Genomic DNA, 20707 nt, shown 5'->3' with positions numbered 1-20707 from the left:
AAATATGTTATTGTTTTAACATGGTATCACACATTAATTAAGCATTGGTACAGAATGGGCTTAGGCCAAACATAATCTGTTTCCTAAATTTAATGCATATTAATGTGTCCCAGATTCGTTGTGTAAAAGAGTATAATTGATAAACATAGGGATTTTTGTTAGTCTTTTAAGTCTTTTACCCTAATTTTGAAGAGATCAATGAGGGAGAAATTTAAAAAAAAATCTTTGCAATGTGTTTAACAGACGGACAAGAATAGAAAGGGTAGAGATTCAGATGGGACATTTTATGCATAAGGAATCAATGGAACTCTTTACTTGATATATAAAGACATAATCGAGAATCTACAAACTAATTTCAACCATTAATTTGTAATAACAAATGTGATATATTTCAGAATGTGTAAAACTTTCTGGATGTATATGCTACTATTAGTGCTGAGAATTTGAAATTGATATAGCAGGCAAACTAACCAAAAAGCCATGTTGACGGTGTATAAACTTGCTCCGATATTGCTTAAAATTGTTGGGGCTTGAAAATAGCTTATTTTCTCTGTTCATTACAAAATTTGCACCTTTCCTACAGTTTAATTCTTATATCAAGATTTTTTGGTCACCAGAGTGGTGGCGATAAATACTGTATTGATTCTTGTGACGAATATTTAGTTTGCCAAATTGATGAATAATTTTTAATTATATTTCTAAAGTTTCAATTTTTATTAATTTAAAATAATTTTAAAGTGTTGATTAATCCAATGACATTAAACAACATGATAGGCAACTCTGACGTCACTCCATAAGACTACAGGCGAAAGATTGTATTTCATGATACGCTCCAATGCACATATTTCTCGTCGCCTTTCGCGTCCGTTTTCCGCTCGCTTTTGCTACTCGGCGTCTTTTTTACGTGTAGTACCTGCCTTTTTGCGCCTGTAACGAAACAAAATAATCTCTATATCTGAGAAGTTTTGCTCACTTGGAAAGCTGGAATGGCAGGCAAGCTGTAAAGAGCAATTCTGGACATCATAGACGTTTTTTTATCAGAGAAGATTACAAACGCGATAGCGGAAAGATTTGTCTGGAACATTTTGCAGATAATGACAAAGTTCAAAGTTTGTAATTTTAATGTTTGCGCTTAATCATTGAAATTTCATTTAAAGAGGGTGTCATACAAAACTGTGCTGTGATACAATTCCATAACACAAAGTTTGCACCTATCGAACTTGCTTTTGTAGGTGAATTTATTAGACATATTACATATTCAGTTAATCGTAGGTAACATTGCTGGTACATAATGCATCGTAGATAGGTTTGTTTAAATTTAGGAATTTAGCTCATAGCCCACTAATTAATATTATCTTCTATGCGGGAGGTTGCAGGGCTGAATTCAACTTGCAGCCTTACCGACCACCTGGCGATGCTCATTTAGATTGGCTCGAGCAAGTCTTCTTGAAATGCTTGTGTGGATGGAAACTACCTATATTTTTTGCCTTCCTCCGATTTTAGACAAATTTATTCTGAGGGATTTCGCATATAATTCTCATTGATTGTTGGCTGTTTATAATTCCTATTGATTGTAAATTCTGATTATAACAAAGAGTTAAAAAAATTTTTATCTAATTTACTGGCACCTTTTTCTTGTCAATACTCCAAGCTGAGGTAATAAACAAGACAATACATTTATGTCATCTGGAAGCAAAATATGCACATTAATTAATAGTTTGACACATTGAGATAATACATCATGACAGAAAATACGAGTTAAAGATATGTATGACCATCACATGGTAATTAAAATTAAAAAAAACTAATAGGGGCTGTGGAGTATGAAAAGTTCAAGACAAAGAAAAGAACAAATGTTCATAGCTCATGAACTCTCAATTTTGCCTCCATTGCTTTGTGAAGGCCAATATATTTCGAGTGGCTGAATTGGTTTACCTTTATGATAGCAACGATTTTGTATTTAATATAGCGAGATTATTCCAATTAATTGAAGTGATATTATTTTCCAAAGCAATGCTTGAATCGTCTAGAATAGATCAGTGGTGTCAAACTTATGGGTTTTCGAGAGCCGCATTGCATTTTGGAAATTGTAAAAAGAGCCGCAAACAGTTTTTGATAATGTATATATAAAAGATATTTTTAAGATAGTTTTAGTTTGTGACATATATTGTGATGCAACTAAACAGTTGGATTAAGTTTTATTATTTTCTTCAATTTCAAATGCAATTACATATTAATATTTGCATTCCACTATTATTGCAACATTTGCAAGTTACTGTATTTATTATAAAAAATGACTGAAATGATTTTATAGTACCAACTCTAACTAACGAGGCCACATGATCATGGGTTAATCTGGATGTTTGCGAATGTTTAATTAATTCCAGTAACGCAAAAAAAGTTACTTTTATCATTTCATGTATAGATCAGTAAAAAAACAAATGACAGATTTTTTCGACAAGACATTTCGCACCACATTGCGTGACATAGGATTGCTTGAATTATTATTGATATTGATTTTTAGTAACTAAATCGTTGTATAATTATATTAATATACAAACACATGAAAATTTTCTGTTCGAAGTTGGTCTTCGAATTTGTCATATTGACTGCTGAGCTTATTGTGTTTTTTCATTGTATTGATGGAAATATGACAAATTAAACAATGTGCTTCAGAATTTTGTGAAAAGCAGAAATGTTACAAATCCCATTTTCTTCGAAAATGCCACCTTCTTCATGTACTTTACGTTTAATTTAATCACTCAAGTGTTTTATTCAAGTATTCCTTTGCAAGCTTGATGTGTATTCCTAATTGGGTCAAAATGTGGACAAAAAAAATTAATATTCCAAAACTACTTTCAGTAAATTGTTTTCTGTGTGAATAATCAATTTCACTTTAGAAGGTTTGAAAAATCTATTATATTTAGATAAAAAAAACTTCCAAAATACTATTACAATTATTGTTAAGCGTTCGAGGGCCGCACTGGAAGTTCTCTGGGGCCGCGAGTTTGAGATCCCTGGTCTAGATTGAAGTTGTCCAAAAAATATATGATAGTATTTTATCATGAATGATGATTATACCCCTTCCGGAATTTCTTCTATGTACTACCAAAAGTTGATGAACCAAATATAACACAGGTGCAGTGTGTTACCCGTAATCCTCATTTTCCAAAGCTGTTTTAAGTATGTCTGGCGTGTTTTGTGCCTTTTTACAAATAAGACCGAGTATGCAATTTTACGCTTTGGAATTTTTAGTTATTTTCCTCAAGCCCTGCAGGATGTGGGGGCCATACACAACTCTACCGGAGGGTCAAATGTCTTTGCATGCCTCCATAGGTTGTTTTTCTATTGCAGAGTACTCTAATTATATTTCTTGGAATCACACTGTCACTGATATGTCGCCAGACTTCTGATATCTCCCCTTCTGCTATAGTTGTCCTGTGAATAAATAATAGGAAATTGAGATTAGACGAATAGTTGAAAGTTTTGCTTTATGTCGGCTTAATTTCTTGATTGATATACTTACTATTTCTGCTATTGCCTCTTGTGCTGCAGGAGTCTCACAATGCTTAGATAGGTTTGTCCACAACTTTCACATCTGAAGAAAGAGAGGAGATTTATTAATTTTCGTTAAGAATAAATAAAGCAGTCTATATGATTTAGAATGGAAAAGCTAATAAATCCAATATCTCATGTTTTATGTAAAAAATATTTTACTGAACTTGGTATATAAACCAACTAATAAAAGGGTTTAGTCAGAAAATTACAAGCATTCGTGGCTCCAAATACTTGAGAGATCAGACTATACAATATAGACCGGTATGAGTGAAATGTTAGGTGAACTTGTTAACACTTTGATTCAATACGCAAATAAAAGTGAATGCGCAATAGTATGTTACAATGAGCAGCAATCAACAATGAGTATATATCCTCACTGATTAAAAAAATCTAACTGGAGGTGCATGAACTATTTGAAACCATAAGGGGTAAGTAAATATGTAATTTCGGCAAATGGGCAACTACGTACCGTACTGAATTAATAACTTCGTAGTATTTGACAAAGGCTGTCTTTCCCACCATGTACTTAACAGTGCGATGCCCGAGTGTGATATACAACAATAGTATTTACCTTACCTTTTTCCGATTTCTTTTTACCTTAACTTTCCAAAATATCATTAAAATCGACAACAACTGTCAAAGCAGGCACGAACACCATTCGTGCTACGCCTTGAAAGCAGCACACATCCGCTCGTTTTCGTCTCGTCAAGTATGTGCATTGGAGCGTGCTATCGAATACGATCTTCGGACAAAAATGCTGGAGTTGCGCATCATGTTGTTTAATGTCATTGATTAATCTGTAAGAAGAATCATACTACTTGGGATATTCCAAACTAGTATTAGGAAGTAAATGGCTGATTCATATGTGAATGCCGTTTATATTTTTTGTTACTTTATTTTAATGTGGCTGTGAGACACTTAATTTTGTAAAGAATTTGCCTTGTGTGTATGATTGATTTGAATATTATAAATAATGTTGATTTTCTATATACATATATATATATATATATAAGTAATTCAATTGGTTTTGTCCATGTAGAATTCAGTGTGATATTTTAATTTAAGTATACTTATGCTGGACCTAATTCTGATGATGTGTATATAGTTTACCACAAGATTATGTCTTAACAGATTTTACTCATCATGAATAAAATAAAATCTATGTAACATGACTTATGTTTGGAGATTGGAATTTTTCATTACTAAAACATACATTGTGTTGTATTCGGAGGGGTTTCATAAATCGCGATAAAATTATAAAGAAGAATTTTTTCTTTTGTGAACCGCCTATCGTTCTCAAACAAGTCATCAAACATCTTCCAAGTCATCTTTCCGAGTTTCAGAGAAGTTCTGTCAATATGTGTGCTTCGTCCGCAATAGCGTGATCAGCGACAAGAAAAGTAAGGGTACGAGTGTGACTGTTCAGTAGAGTTCAAACAAAAACAATCTCACAACCCAACATGTTTGCAAAACTAAGCATTAAAGTTTCTTGATGTGTAACACCACGGAACTTTACGATAGGTAACGTATACATTCCAATTTTATCACAAGCAGGTACAAGTTATTGGTTTCGGGTTAAAACAAAAATTGGGTTGAATAATTCGCACCTTTTTTATTCATAAAAGTTGCTTGTCGTGTCGCGTCTATGTTTGATTCAGTGATTCTATAACCATACCTCGGGAAGCTTTAGCCTAGCTTCCCAAACATATTGGGTTGTTAGACTGTTCCATTCTTATGTTTTATTCTTATTACACGTGTATGGCTTTTGTTTTCTGCATGAGTGGTGATATATCCTGATGAGGGTTGTAGACAGCATGCTATAGTTCCTGCAAGATACCAAGTATTGTAACTGAGCGAGCAGTCGAGCTATATTGGATTCTCCCCTTTTAATAAATTTTTAATTTTGTGTTGGTGATTTTACTTTGATGTAGTTTTCTACTACTTAATGTAAGCATGCACTTTATGTTTAGGTAAGCTATTGCTGTGGAGTTAACTTGTTGACCAAAGTGTAGATAGTGTGATATGGTCAAAATTGAGTGTTTTTGCATGGTGTGACAATTGTGTCCCTAACAGAAATTGCTTTTGGATCATCCAAATATAAAGTATAAGAATTTAATGGTCAATATCTCCTAAGATCAATTTCATTTATCTCATAATTAATAGGTCAACATATATCCACATATGCAATCTTTTAAACATCTACTCGCAGATCGTTTTTTCGTTTTTCAGGCTATGTCACAATCATCGAATGAAGTGAAATATGTGAACAAGTTTTCAAAGACTGACTCTGATGAATCTTTCGTATTAATCTCAAAGGTTCATATGAAAAAACATCTTCCAATTCTTTATCCTTGCACCCACCCTTCATAACCAATAAATTACAATACCTACCTCAGTATCAATCCCCCTAATCTAATTATATTATATTTAAACTGTTACCAGTAGTATTTAATAATTGATGTAATCTGGACTACAATTTGGCAATATTTTGGCATGTCTTTGGTGAATGAAAAGGTTTAGCCCACCTCTTCATGCACTCAACTTTGGTTGGGCAATTTGGCATTTGACTCCAATTATACTCAGCTTGGCAAAATCATTTTTTTGTCCTTATATTAAATACTGTTCACTCTTGTTTGGGAATTTTTATAATATTATTAAAATGGTGTGGCAAACAATTCCTATTATTTTTTACATTTCATCGTTTATTCTAATTTATTTTTTACGTGTTTATTTTTTATTTTTTGGTTACCATATAATTTATCTATAGCTTCTCTCTTTTTACTTATCGATTTTAATCGGTAAGTATGTTGATAGGTATTTGTCTGTCTGTATGTATGTCTGTTTGTCTGTTAGATGCACGCGATATCTCACGAAGGCGTGGTTGAATCTGCTCCAAATTTTGCATGTGCATTCATCATATCTCGGACCAGAAGCCTATTGATTTTGGATGAATTATGTCGTATAATTAGCGATGCATATAATTAGCTCATTCAGGTTCGGGGTTGCAGAATTCCCCACCAAAATATCGCTAGGCTGTGTTTGAATAGCCGTCGCAACCCGGGTTAGCGCCGTTGTATTTGACACAAAATAATGGATTGGTAAATAGGCTATTGGCTGGAAACTAATCGAAACAATCCAGATCGGATTTGCAGAATTCTTCATAAAAGTATTTCCTCGAGTAGTATTCCGACAACGACATGGGGAGTTGGCTATTGTTTTCTGCAGTTTTGATATTTGCTGAAAACTAATCAAAACAATCCAGTTCGAGTTTGCAGAATTTTTCGAATCGAAACCGCAGTTTCTGTTTTGGGGATCCCCTAACTTTCGATCGATAAGTCTTCGGTCTCTGACCGATATTCTCGTTTTGATTTTATTAATGCCCTATGGTTGTGTGTGTGCGAGAGTGAATGATTTGATTCAATAGTTTTAGGTGAGTGAACACGTACCACTTCTTTTTGGCAATACCTTCCATCTTATATCTTGTACGTTTTAAACCTTCTCCAAGGTTTTGTTTACTCTCCTGATTTCATATTCAGCTTTTATTAATTTGTTTTTGTCAACCATTTTATTGCCTTTTTGCTGATTATGGAGTCGAAATAAACTTACATTATCTTTAAACTCCACTCAACAAATACACTCGTGATCCGCGCTATCTCAATCGTAAAAGTTTATGATATATATGTTACATTGCGCTACTAAAGGATCAATTATGTTTTCGTTCTCTCTGAGAAAAGTGTACCAAAATGTCAATTTTCGGTACTTCAAATAAAAACCTACATATATATGGGCACGAATTTAACGGTTATTCTCAGTTTGATTACCGATGCGCCCAAATTATAACTATTGTGATCCTAATACAATTAGGGCAATCCATGACATGGAAACAATGCTTCTTTTTATAAAATATTAGCCTTAATTAAATAGTACATTTATACATTTATTTTCTTCTGGCAAAAATGCAATCATGACAGACTTTGTTGAAATGCTTTTCTTTAAGTTTATTTTTCCTTTAATTCCTACCTCATTCGGCTTCAATTTTATAAATAAAACAAGAATACCTAAGAATTTGACACTCGAACTGAAGTATTTCAACAGAATCTGTATGGTTCACATTTTTGCTGAAATAAATATATTCTATCAAAGACTCTACTAGCACCCTTGAGTGACGCATACCATATAGGCGTAAGAACCGCAAATTTATCTCTTATACTTCACCCATTCATACTATATGGTCTCACCACCCACAGGCGCTGTGTTTGCGCCTAAATTTTGATTTCATTGTTATGGATATGTTTATTTGGTCTCTATTTATATATATATTGTCTTGTCTTATAAACTCCCATGTATAAACAGTTTTGTAAACCCCACCCTTACCACTTGCACCACACCAAACGACTCATTGCCCCACCTTGCACAACTGTCTATATAAGGGACCATACTATACATATTTAATCTAATGTTTTTTGTTTTATATTTGTTAAAAAGGGTGCATGCCGCACATTTGTGTGTTTAGGCCAGTACGGTCTTGTGCATGCATTCCGTCTTACATAATAATAATCGTTCATTTATTTTTTTATCACTATTACGAGACGAATAAACATACATACATACATACATTTCTCGAGCCCCAGAATCTACACTCTTTCAAAATCCGAGCAAAGCGACGTCACCTTTAGTGTCTTCCTTCTGAAAGAATTGCTATTAGAGATTATTAGTGTGCTCGCAAAGAAGATATTCCTTGCGGAAATAGCTGAAATACATACCTGAAGGTGAAGATTATGTACTTCAGGAGTAAATTCGCAAGTGATTACTGTATAGAGACAATCTAAAAAGAAAAATGTACAAACACGAGCATGTACTTTCATGCGCCGTTAGTTTCGATTTCTGAAATTGTATATTCATTTTGCTTTTTGTGAAACTCAAGATTTGAAAAATTAGTAGTACTATGGAAATTTAAATTTCACAGCGTCGCATTATCAAAATACCATATAAATTTCGCAATACGCATCGCTACACCTTATAACAAAAGAGGCACCACGCGGGAAATCCCCCGGTTCTGCTTACCCAAAAAACTTCCTCTTTAGCCAATATATAATTCGTATTCGCGTAATATAGGACTTACATTGGAGGCTCTTAACAAAATGCGCAAAACTCTTCGATTGGAAGGCCTTCCTGTGGGAAGTAGCAAGATAAAAGTGAAATTATTTCTTGAGAAAGTATGTAAAAGATGTAATATTCAGCTTTATGAAATATTAGCGTCGACATCAAGTACGGAAATAACTTTCAGTACGGAAGAAGGTAGGTTTGTCTTCAAAGTTGGCCGATCATACTGTACTTTGTATGAATTTCAAACAAATTTTCTTTATTTTGCGAATTTGCTAAAAGTATATGGGAGAAGTTTTTAAAACACTTTGCCATCAAAAATCACAATAGAAAACACAATGGCCGATTCACTTTGCGTTTTTTATGCATAAAAAAAACAATAAATACAGCAATCAAACATACTATTTGATATTCAGGGTAATTTACCCCTTATTAGTATTTTTTTGATTTTACTATATTATTGGGTTACTCCTGAAGTATGCTGAAGCCTCTTGGTGCGCATACTTCAGGAGGTCCTATTATTGTATGAGTCCCCTTCTGTGGTGTAGTTTATATATATGGCAAAGATAAGCCCTGGTCACCAATCACATCATTCTTTTAGAAGCATGGACTTGGATAAGTGCAAAGCAATTTTTTTTTTTCAATTTGTTTGTTCGTTTGAAATGTTAAAAATAATTTTACAGTATTTTGCATTAAAACAGCAACATATTCCTTTTCTTTCCGGCTAAAAAATCTGCATCCACAAATGTTATATTTTTAAGTACTATTTCTAGAGCTTCAAAAATTCAGCACAAGTATACCTGGATATGAATTTGGGGGAAATACATATTACCTACGCACTTACATTTCTGATGACAATGATGAACACCATTCTGGTAGGTCCATGAGTTCATCTGAAAGAATTTATCAATTAATTTGAACCATGGCATTATTGATGACAATTACTGAGTTTCAAAGCTATTTTTATACCTAAGAAAACTGTCACATTTAGAGTATCAGTATTCATGTAGTTCTTTACATGTTTTAGAGGATAATGTAAATGTGGAAGAAAACCCAAGATCACAAAACATCAGGTGTATTGAAAAGCCAACTTGGGATCTTTCTAGAACGTACACATGGTTTGATATGGAAGAACTTTGGGATCAGGAGAATCAAAAGTTTGTCAATATATATTTGTATCAAAATACCTTTCATTTTGCAACAAATTTTAGGTAGACATTAATATTGATTCAAATTAATAATTCTATTATAATGAGATCTTGAAATCTTGAACAAACAATTCAAACATTTTAATCAATTTTATATTATTCTGAGGGTAATATACTCTTTTAGTTGAATGATTTTACCTTCATTTAGAAAATTTTCAGCTCACATTATATTAGAATAATATATATTTTATTGTTATCAATTTTGATCATCCATTCAGAGCCATCTTAGTTCAAATAAAGGATGCAAATATTGGACCCAATGATATCATCAAATATTTTGAAGATGCAAATGATTCGAATGATGCTCATGTTAACAAAATGTTGCTCATGGTTGATGGAATTCTCATTACATTTTACTCTGAAAGTGAGTAATTTTGTATAATTTTGATTAATAATTTAGGTATATTTATTTTAAAATGCTGTCAGGATTCATGCATATACTTGTACTTTGAAATAATTTTGTTCAAAAATACATTTTGTTTTTCATATTGTATTTGCAAATATCATATCTATTTGAGGTTTTTGGTAAATTTTAAACACTTGTGAGTGCAAGACTATGCACTAAATAAATGAATGCTTATGAAAATCACATTATTCACGTTGTCAATTTTCAAAATGTAAGCATATAAGGCAGGGAGCGCACATATTTTTGGAAAGTTAAAAAGTTAAAAACCAAACGAATGGACAATGAATCACAATTTTTTCATTTAGATCAGAAGTTGAAATTTTAGATTTTAAACAGCATGCGAAGACTGCGAAAACTCTTGAACTCAACTCAGTCGTTTAACTAAAAAAAATTTACAAATAAAATTAAATGCCAATAATATAACATTTTTTCTAAGTTGGCATCACTAATCCTAGTTCTCAGCTTATTCTTTGTAATGTTCATTTTCGAAAATAATTGTGCGCATGCATATGTACTTCCAAACATCGATGTGAATTTTTTCTTGTGATTTGTCAAATTTGAATAGAGATTTCCCTCAAGAAGATACTTTTGATAAAAATAAGCAGTGATACATCTCTCGAATAGAATATGGATATTATTTCCTCTTTGCATTGCATCCCAAGAAGCATCAAATTATCTGCATGTTTCCATTTGTCTAATTATAGTTAAATTGTATGCTCATTAAACGAGTAATCGTGATTTTTATACTTGTTAGGTTATAATATAATTTGGTTTACACATGCCTCACAATATATTTTGTTATGTAAAGAATATAATCTACTTATCGTGTGTCTATTATAAAATTAATTCATTGTCAAAACCGCCGTTTTGTCGCTATAATTCAGTGAAGCATCGCGGGCCGAATTATTTTACACCGCTTATAACTACCCCTTATCAACCAAAAATTTTGGTTCCATGGTATATATTTCAAGTCTTATGAAGAAGGTAATGAATGAAATTGGATGTTGCATTTGTTCAAGTGTTTTTATATTTCAAAAAAGATGCAGTAACAAGGATATTAGAGAAGAAGAAGCATAAAATCAATGGCATAGAATTGCTCGTTTTTAAGAAAATTATTCCAGAATATCATAAAGATCAACTGATTTTGCACGTAAATTATTATATTATTTGTTTCATCTTTTCAAAGTGGGGAGAACCAGTTTTAATAAAATTATGAAAAATGCATCTATAATATTGAATCTGTAAAGGATCAAAATTACAAATTATTATAATAAAAGAATCAAGAAATATAGCCAGTTTGTCATAAATTTGTCATGTTTAATGTTTGAGGGCAGTTAAAATAATCATAGTTAAAATGGAAATATTATATCATGGTCTCTAAGTATTTATCTTTTTTATATTTATTTTATATTAATATATTTTTATTATTATTATTATTATATATATAATTTATATATATATATTTATAATATATATATTTATCTTACATCTTTAATGTAGTATTTCTATTTTGTTATTTCTCAGAATGTATCTGGTGAAAATTTATCAAAGGAGGCTAGAATCATGGAAGTTTCTAATTTCTCTCCCATTGGAACTTCTCCAGAAAATATCACAGACACAGACATTGGTGATATTTATTGCATCAATTATGAGGTGGAACTGGGTCAGTATAAAATTTGATACTTATAATAATATGTTTTACACTGACAATATGATTTATTGATATGTTATACATTCACTATACCTTTTTGTATAAATGTTTTTGTGCTTTAAATAAGAAGCTTTATTGTTTTCAATGTACAAATCACAAAATGTCAACTTTTTAGTAACTCACTTATGCTATAGTCTGAACTGGCAACATACTTGAAACTAGTATTCATTGTGTTGGGCAAACAGTTATTTGCCGCTGGCGTTTGTATTGCTTTATTGGTGAATGAATGCTTTGAACAATATTCAAAAAAAAACTATTTTTTTTATTTTTTTTTTATTTTTGCTTTTTATTTTTTGTAATTCAATATTGCATCTTTTGCATCTGATATGCCCATATGTATACCTGCATACTGTAATATTTTTCATTTTCCAGATACTGATGACTTTAAAGGCATATTGGAAAATTCTAAATGCAATGACTTCTATGAAAGTAGTAAAGTATGTACTTAAAAATGAAAGTATTATCTTGCAAACTTACCAAATGCTTTGTACATCTAAGGAGTTGATCATATAAAATATTGTGATATTCATAATGCTACAATTTATTCATTCTATCGCATTTAATATTTATCAAATCTTATAATTTTCAGATTTTACCATTGGCAAAATCTGATTGCATTATTGCAAAGGGTTTGCCAAAAGATTTCAATACTCGGGAATTAAAAATTATCTTTGAAAATAAAAGGTACACTGATAGTGCTGAAATAACAAGAATTGACAAACTTAAAAATGGGGATGTACTTCTTTATTTTACATCATTCAAAGGTTTGTATGTATTTGTTATATCTGGGCAGAAATTGGATTAGTGGCTCAATTTAGACGTGCATTGAATTTTAAGTAAAAATTTATCAGATTATTTCTCAAACCAGTTACAATCTTAAAAACTACATCTCGCAAAATTGCAGCCAGTAGTGGGTACACGTAACAGAACGTAAATGACATAGAAAGGGAAAATGAATTTATTGATTCATATACTGAGCATTTAAAAAATGAAACAATAAAACATTTATCATAAATATATTTTAGGTATGTTTAACACAATTCAGTTAATTTTTTTCAGCGCACTCAGGAACTCGCCGCATTTTTTGATATTCTAGCAATCTATGACTAAGCCTGTCTTTCATGATATACTATATTCAGTTGTGTATTCAGATGCTGAAAAAATCTTCAAAAAATACAAGGACGAAGGTGTGCAAGCTTTAAATCTTCAATTCAATATTGAACTCTATTATCACTGCTTTTCTGCCTTTCACAAGAATTTGGTGGTAGAACATTTTTTTGATGTTGTTTCTCAAACTATGCAAGGTATATCTATCCGAACATAATTTATCTTTTTACATTATTTTTAAGAATAATCAAGTCTTGAATAACAATTTGATCAAGTTTGATTCATATTTAGCATTGTTGCAATTAATTTAAAACTTACCGGTAGGTTGTAGTAATTCATAGCCATATTGAGATCTGCCAGATCATTTCATAAAAAAGGGTTGAAATCACTGTGACGTGAGACCTGAAAATGATGATGAAACTTAGAAGTGATTTTGATCACACAGCCAATGTCTTACTTTTTTAATATGATATATGATTTGTCAGTTTCCAAGAGGAGAATGAACTAGACATTTAAAATTTGAATGAATCAAGTAAAAGTTGAACTACAATAAACCATGAAAACCCAAATGTCTACTTTGGCATAATTCTGTGTGGAGCTTTTATAAACCTCAAGTTTATTCAATTTCATTCAACAGATATTAAACATTGATGTTTTCAGAACATGAAACTGAACCAATGAGATTTGAATACACCAATTTAGAAGAAGATGTATTTCAATTTCTTATCAAACGGAAAAATCACATGCATGATTTGCATAATGAGCTTGAAAAGTTTGCAACTGTTGGTATAAAAGACAAAACGTTTGAAATAAAACCAGTCTCCGTAAGTAAAAACGTCCTTCATTACATACATAGCTCCAGACAAATTGGCCTCAGGTAAGACAAGTCCATTCCAATGAAGATAAACCTAATCTAATAATATAAATAATTTTAAATGTCATCAAATCAAATACCACTGTTTAATACAGTTTGCATGGTGCCTTGTACATTTTAGTTACAGTACTTTATTGAATATTATAATACCAGTTTTGCTTTTCAATATGTAATGTGTAATGTATTATATGCTGGGTAAACAATTTGATAATACAATATTTGCATTACCCAATAGTGTACTTTGTACCACAGATGAAATGGTGTCGTACATCATAATACAACTTGCGTTTTTATTTAACTTCTTAGAAGATTCACATTTTTATGTTCAAATTTTTCTTTCTAAATAAATTTATTGTTTTTAGATTCACGTTGTAGATAATCACAGTAACTTTAAAGCAACATGTATCAAAATATTGGATATATTCTTCTCAAAGTATACTGTGTCAACTTATGATAAGATAAATGTCTCAAACCTTGAAAAGGTTAGAGCAAACTACCCAGAGGGCTCAGTGACTTCATCTAATTTGCAAAAAAATGGAGTTGATATTGTGGGAAAAGACTACAATGTGAAGTATGTTCTAAGTAATTTTGTATAAAAAAAATATCATTTTTTTCATCTTTAAAAAATGAATTACGGTAATTAAAAAATTTGGTATATTTACTATTTTAAAGTTTGAAAACAGAATTGCTGTACAGATGAAAATATTTTTACATTGTTTTTTTCAGATGGACAGGAATAAAATTTCATATCTTGGTGGTAACCGGGTTAAAGGATGTTGTAGCATCTATTGTAAAAGACATTGTGGCAAGTACTAATATTGGAGAAGAATTCCAAGAGTTGGATAAAGGAAAATATAGGTTAGGGCTTTTTGAATAATTTTTTTTCTACCCCCTTTCCCATCGCAATTTCAATATTGATTAATTCATTATGGGTTGTACTAGGGTATTGTGTATTGAACTGCAAGTCCTTCCTCCTTGTTTACTTTCTATTGCGGATCCGTATGTGTCAGTTACCACAAGGATGCTTGAACGAGACAATATTATAAAGATGAATTATGTTATTAATATAAATCCGTAATGATTGCTTCTTTATGTACAGTCAATAACAATCAAATCAATGATTAATATGAAAGTTTTTATAATAGGTGGGTTGTTGACACTGGCGAATTTGAAAGAATACAGAAGGGATCGAAGTGCGTCATAAAACGTCATGATGACGAACATAAACTCTCATATGAAGGAACTCCGGCACATACTTTAAATGCAAAATATCAGATGTTACATTGCATGGAGGTAAGATTTAAAAATTCGACTGCATAAAAAATGATACTTCAATCTGAATCCATTAAATTTTAGTCATGCATCAGATATAAAGTATTGATATAGATATTTTTTCCATTGTTGATGCTTTGAAAAACGCTTTGAAAAACATGGTTCATTTTACTACAGATATTTATCTTGATATTTATTACATTTGGAAATTTGAATAGAGTGATGATATCATTCTAAATGCACAAATTTTGAACAAACAATTTGACATCAGAAGTCCAAAATGAATATTTTGTCGAATTGTAGGATGTTCGTTTACCTTCCAAAGAATAGGGTGATTTTTATTGCAATATATATTTCTTTGCTTCAACTTTTGCTTTCCCTAATTAGCCCAAAATCAAAGGCAACTATTATCAGAAATGAGTTATCAATAATATAAAACAACAAAATATGAAACTGAAACTTTCTGAGCCACACGTTAATCTTATAAATGTCAGGCGAAAGGCAGTCTCCAATTGAAATTCAGCCTCTGGTAACATCCACTAGATTACAAGGCAAAAGTAAGCAGATAGATAACATAAGCCGGGTAAAGGAGAAATTAAATTTTTAATGAGACATATAAATGTAGTTAGCATAACAATGATCTATGTGACAAGTTACCACTTTGGCACAAGCACATCAGTTGCCATATGGAAGCAAGGCAAAATCAGATTAGAATATATTTTGAAACATAATAGATGCTGACATTTCATAACCATTTTTTTATATTCATTTATTTCTGTTATCTTTCAGTCAATAAAAGATCAGGAATTTGAATGCCTTGATCAGGATCAAAAACGTTTCTTGACAAATTCAAACAATGAAAAGTATGTCATTGCATATATTAACAAGGCGTTGGTATCTCTAAAAGGTAATATTTAATATTGTAGCAGAATAATTTCATCCTTATTCACCTATCAATTGCCATATTGAGAAAACAATTTTTTTTGTAAATTCAAATGAACATTAATTGACTATTTACCGCTTGCTGCCTTTTACATATTATTAATAGCTTAATTAATGATTGTGTTTTAGTTTTTTTTGTATTAAACTTTGGCTTACTTTTAAACTTCAACTCTTTCTTTATAAATAGATGTAGATGCTAAGTTGAGCATTGGCTATAAAATTTAGCATATGATGCTGAATGAACCATACGTATAAAGATGACATATGTATGTGTACTTTTTTATCCCAGTCATTTATATTATGATCCTAGTATATCTGCAATATACTAGCCAAATTATGAATGGAATTTTTAATTTTTATTAAATCGAAAAACAGCATTTACCATCCATGGTAATGGTAGAAATCGTAGAAAATGAGTTAACTACTCGATTTAAATTAATGAACAAGTATGTTACCCAAAGGTAGCCACTGGATGATTCCTGGGTGACTTTTCAGAGTAATTCAATCGCAATATTGGAATGACATTGGTATTTCATCATGGTGCTAGTTTTTATTAACTTTCTCAACTAAGATTGGACCATTGAACACCATCTTTAATAAAATGTAGGCTATATCCGCATAGAAAATCACAAAAAATATTATTAATTTGTTATGATTTTATATTTGTATTAATTACAATGCTGAAATGATATATACCAATCCGTTTTTCTTGGGCTACAAATGCTTTGATAGATTTGATAACCTTACACAGTGGCTAAAATTCTAATATGAAGAAATAGAAAATATTTAAATACCTTTTCCATTTAATATTGTTAATTATGTTATGCTTTACAGGAACTATTACTATTAATGACCAAGTTTTGAAAATTTGGTGTAATGGGGATAAAACTAATACTGCGGTGATCAGAGTCAGAGGTCTTCTAACAACAGACAAATCTGTTACTTTATCAAATGCAAACAAAAATGCTTTGCAACTTAAAGAATGGAAAAACGAAGAAGGATTTTTGGAATCTAATCACATGCTTGAGATTTCCATTCAAGTGAGATTTATCTCTTTTATACATTTAAGCAGAAAGTTAGTGATAGGTTCAACCACAAAAAAACAGAACCCATACAATATGTTCCAAATGGACTCTTGTTCCGTATTTTTGGTTCACCCTGTATTTAACAATTCAGCTATGTAGTAGGTTGGAACATATTGCAAACATCGTTCCTTAACCATGATTGAGATTATGTTTTATATTTTTATAATAGTTTTTTTGTTTCTAATTTGCATATTCAATATTTTTGAATGAATAGTTATTTGTGTTGAGATATTATTCGTGCTGTCTTTTATATTGTTTATTTATGGTTATTTCTTTTTATTGTGTTTTAGGACATGTGCCTCCTTATTGTTGGTTTCCGTGAATTTGTGAAAAATGCTGTTTCAGCAGTACATGAATTTTTAGAAGAATATTCAGAAGATGTTTTATTTTTTGAGACATCCTATGGAAAGGCAGAATATTTATTCAAATACTTAACAGACTTTAAAAAATGCTTGGAAAATAAAAATATTAAGGCAGGCGTAGAATTTCAATCGAGATGTGGCATTAGGTTGGAGGGTAGAAAAAAATTAATTGCAAAAGGTGGATATTTTTCTTTCTGTATCTATATTTATTAAAATTTAATTGTTACTAGATAACTTTATGAGAATAATCCAAATAAATTACTTTTTTACTATTTTTTAGCAAAACATTGTAACAAACATTGAATATTTTCAGCAAACATTCGATTTGGTAGACATGACTGATATAATTTCTTTTTGACTGTCTTCCATACATTTTTGTATTTCTATACTTTTATTTTCACACAGTTCACAAAGATTTGAAAACATGGGATGAAAAAATCTATGAAAAAACTGAAACTTTTGAAAAATTCAAAATACAAGAGTATTTTTATAGTCAAGATGGTAAAAATGCTATTAGCGATGTCTGCATATCTCATAAATGTGTGATTTTGATTGAAGAGGAAATACCGAAACTACCCACAAAGGAAATAACTGTTACAAGAAGAAATAAAATGTCCTCTCCACATCAAGACATAAAAAATGCATTGGTATGTATATATTGTGAGACTAAATTTAGATTTGCACATGGTATTTTTTATGATAAAATACTATTAGCCTACTATATGAGAAATAATATAAAGTAATTGTTTTGGAAAAGTAACGGTAATTACATAAGCATTGAATTTAGCCTTGTATATAAATAAATGAGAAATATTGATAAGATGAAGTACATGTATCAGATTCAGATATTTTATTTCTATCATGCAAGAATCAATACAAAAGTTAATGCATGAAGGGCTGTCAAAAGTGTATAATGGCATCCATAAAAAATGGAATTATACACCTAATCGATAAGGGGTCGCGAAGATCGTGACAGTCATCAGGTCAGCGACACCTTGTTCCTTTCTATTGCACACTCATTCCCTGCAGAAGTGAAACATTATTTTCAATAAGTATTCGGCTCTGCCTGTAATTATTAATTATAGTGTAATTTTTGGGCCAGTCAACCATCAAGTTTTTATTTCAAGTTTTTTACTTAATACAGTTTGAATCAATTAAAAATCTTAAATATAAAAAAGTCACGCCGAGCTTATGCTAAATTTTGCACACACTTTTAGCACTTCAAATACTATTTCATACTGTCATTTGAAAATTCGAATTTAGTTTGTGTCAAATATTCTTGTAATAATTGCACCCACGAATCATCAAACAGAAACATGAATTATCATTCACTCTGAGAAGCAATGGAAACACTGAAGTTGGTAACATCATTTTATCAGTATACGAGGGTGATATAACTTTATCAAAACATGATGGCATTGTAAACAGCATTGGCAATAACTTCTCTTTAAAACAAGGTAGTATAATTAGAATATAAAATAAAAAGTAGCGTACATTATGGTAAGACAGTTTTTCTTACACCAATTACCTTAAAACTTTAAATACTATCTAAATATCCTTTTTATATTTTGTGTTGTTAGATTGCAATTTTTATTTATCATTCATGTCAATTCTGTAATTAATTTTAACCACATAGTCTTCTGTTTCCTATTTTGTTATTATTCATTTTCAAGTATAATTTTTGTATGAAATTGCTTTACAGGAGGTCAGTTGTGTAAGGTTATTCTGAATAAGGGCGGAAACAAAATCCAGTCAGAACTGGATGCTGGAACAGATAAAACAATGCGAATAACTAGTGGTGGTGGTTTGCTATGCAAGTATGTAGTCCACGCTGTCTTTGCAAATAATTGTCTGACTAATAAAAAGCAACTGAGACAGGTTCTTGATGAGGCAGAAAATAGACAATGGAAGTCAATTGCCATTCCTGCTATTGGAACAGGTATGTGTACTACACTGTTGTTTATTTGTAAATTGTAGTATTGCAAATGTATAGTTTTTATAGTACATTGACACTACTGGTCAATTTCAAACAATCATCAAATAAATTGTTGCACCAAGCATTCAGTCGAGCATTTGGCCAATGCCAAACATGCAAGGACATCAATCAATCAATCAATCATCATTTATTCGTCAACACAATTTAAACATGGTAAGATATATGAAAAAATATTACAAATACAAGTGGAAACTAACTTAAATTGTGTGACAGGAGTCGCGAGGGACCTCAAGAGGTCTTCAGGCAGCGACACATAAAACGCTTGTTGATTCAGGTTAATAACTTAAAAAGTTAATGAAACACCAAAACATTTCAAAATAAGTATTTTGAAGAAAAAAAGAACATTTTCAAAAAATACCAAATATCCATCATAAGTATTTAAAATAAAAAAAAAACATAACATCCTGGTTACGAGCATGTTTTTTTATTATTTAAATCAGTGGCCAAATTCATAAAAGATGAAATGCACTGCATGAATTAAACGGTTGCACGAAAAGACATAAAATATGTTATATATCGATGTGGAGTAAAAAAAATATAACGATTAACTATAATTCCCTTTAGACAGAATCTTTCAGTATCCCCTGACATGATGTACGCAATGTCTTTAACCAAAATTTGGTTTTCAAAAATTACGACTCCACGCACATCTGATTCGTTCGCAGAGCTGCGCTTTGTTTGGCAGAGTAGAATAACCGTACGTTATTAATACGTTGCGACCAAAGTGACTATAACACTTTATAGTCAATTCGGCTGCGACAGAGTAAAGGGACAGGCAGGATTCGAATATTTAACCCAGCGGACAGGTAAGCCGATGACATGGCTTAATAATATAGACTTAATCAAGTACTCGGGTCAGTTGCAAAGTACCGTATAGGTACCGGTAGGTGATTTTTTGGTGATCAATTCAAATAAAGGTAGTCATCAATGTATTTCTTTTTTAGTTCCCTTTTAAAACCATGATAGGATAGTGATCTCATTTCACCTGATATATTATTCCATAACTTTACACCCACGTATTTGATGGAATTCTGCGTTCTACATGACGTGTATCTCGGTACATGAAAGGAAGCTTGTGAAGCA

At 31.1% G+C, this 20707-nt stretch overlaps 2 protein-coding genes and 2 long non-coding RNA genes across 6 annotated transcripts in view; 2 read left to right on the top strand and 2 right to left on the bottom strand.

Moving 5' to 3' along the window:
* The window catches only part of LOC120332940 (protein mono-ADP-ribosyltransferase PARP14-like), a 31757-nt gene extending 27027 nt beyond the window's left edge, over nt 1-4730 (top strand). Inside the window, exon 31 of the mRNA XM_039400290.2 lies at nt 244-4730. Coding sequence (XP_039256224.2) covers nt 244-294 — 51 coding nt within the window. The 3' untranslated portion in view covers nt 295-4730. The remainder of the gene's footprint in view (nt 1-243) is intronic.
* LOC144431392 (uncharacterized) lies at nt 3313-8721 on the bottom strand. 2 transcript variants are annotated; one of them, XR_013479969.1, is made up of 5 exons: nt 8322-8721; nt 8174-8244; nt 4135-4355; nt 3527-3598; nt 3313-3438 (listed from the first exon to the last, which is right to left on the bottom strand). It is a non-coding gene; the product is annotated as an uncharacterized LOC144431392 (long non-coding RNA). The 2 variants fall into 2 exon arrangements; XR_013479968.1 differs by having other exon boundaries at nt 8174-8721.
* LOC144431389 (uncharacterized) overlaps nt 8682-20707 on the top strand; it is a 24370-nt gene continuing 12344 nt past the window's right edge. The window contains exons 1-19 of one of the 2 annotated variants that reach the window (XM_078119474.1): nt 8682-8856; nt 9435-9536; nt 9689-9818; nt 10088-10233; nt 11316-11425; nt 11800-11938; nt 12359-12423; nt 12576-12750; nt 13138-13290; nt 13754-13917; nt 14330-14538; nt 14694-14825; nt 15113-15260; nt 16029-16146; nt 17016-17221; nt 17557-17806; nt 18034-18275; nt 18941-19085; nt 19331-19567. In XM_078119474.1, coding sequence (XP_077975600.1) covers nt 8700-8856; nt 9435-9536; nt 9689-9818; nt 10088-10233; nt 11316-11425; nt 11800-11938; nt 12359-12423; nt 12576-12750; nt 13138-13290; nt 13754-13917; nt 14330-14538; nt 14694-14825; nt 15113-15260; nt 16029-16146; nt 17016-17221; nt 17557-17806; nt 18034-18275; nt 18941-19085; nt 19331-19567 — 3028 coding nt within the window. In that variant the 5' untranslated portion in view covers nt 8682-8699. Of the gene's footprint in view, nt 8857-9434; nt 9537-9688; nt 9819-10087; nt 10234-11315; nt 11426-11799; nt 11939-12358; nt 12424-12575; nt 12751-13125; nt 13291-13753; nt 13918-14329; nt 14539-14693; nt 14826-15112; nt 15261-16028; nt 16147-17015; nt 17222-17556; nt 17807-18033; nt 18276-18940; nt 19086-19330; nt 19568-20707 lie in introns of both variants that reach the window. The other variant, XM_078119473.1, reaches the window with a different exon arrangement.
* Nucleotides 9205-20707, bottom strand: part of LOC144431391 (uncharacterized) — a 34631-nt gene continuing 23128 nt past the window's right edge. The window contains exons 2-3 of the long non-coding RNA XR_013479967.1: nt 13412-13495; nt 9205-9554 (exon numbers count right to left, since the gene is read on the bottom strand). This is a non-coding gene — a long non-coding RNA (uncharacterized LOC144431391). The remainder of the gene's footprint in view (nt 9555-13411; nt 13496-20707) is intronic.

Source organism: Styela clava, chromosome 13 (assembly GCF_964204865.1).
Source record: "Styela clava chromosome 13, kaStyClav1.hap1.2, whole genome shotgun sequence".
NCBI classification, from domain to species: Eukaryota; Metazoa; Chordata; class Ascidiacea; order Stolidobranchia; family Styelidae; genus Styela; species Styela clava.
Note: the sequence above shows the minus strand (reverse complement) of the source record. Positions and strands in the feature narration are given on the sequence as shown.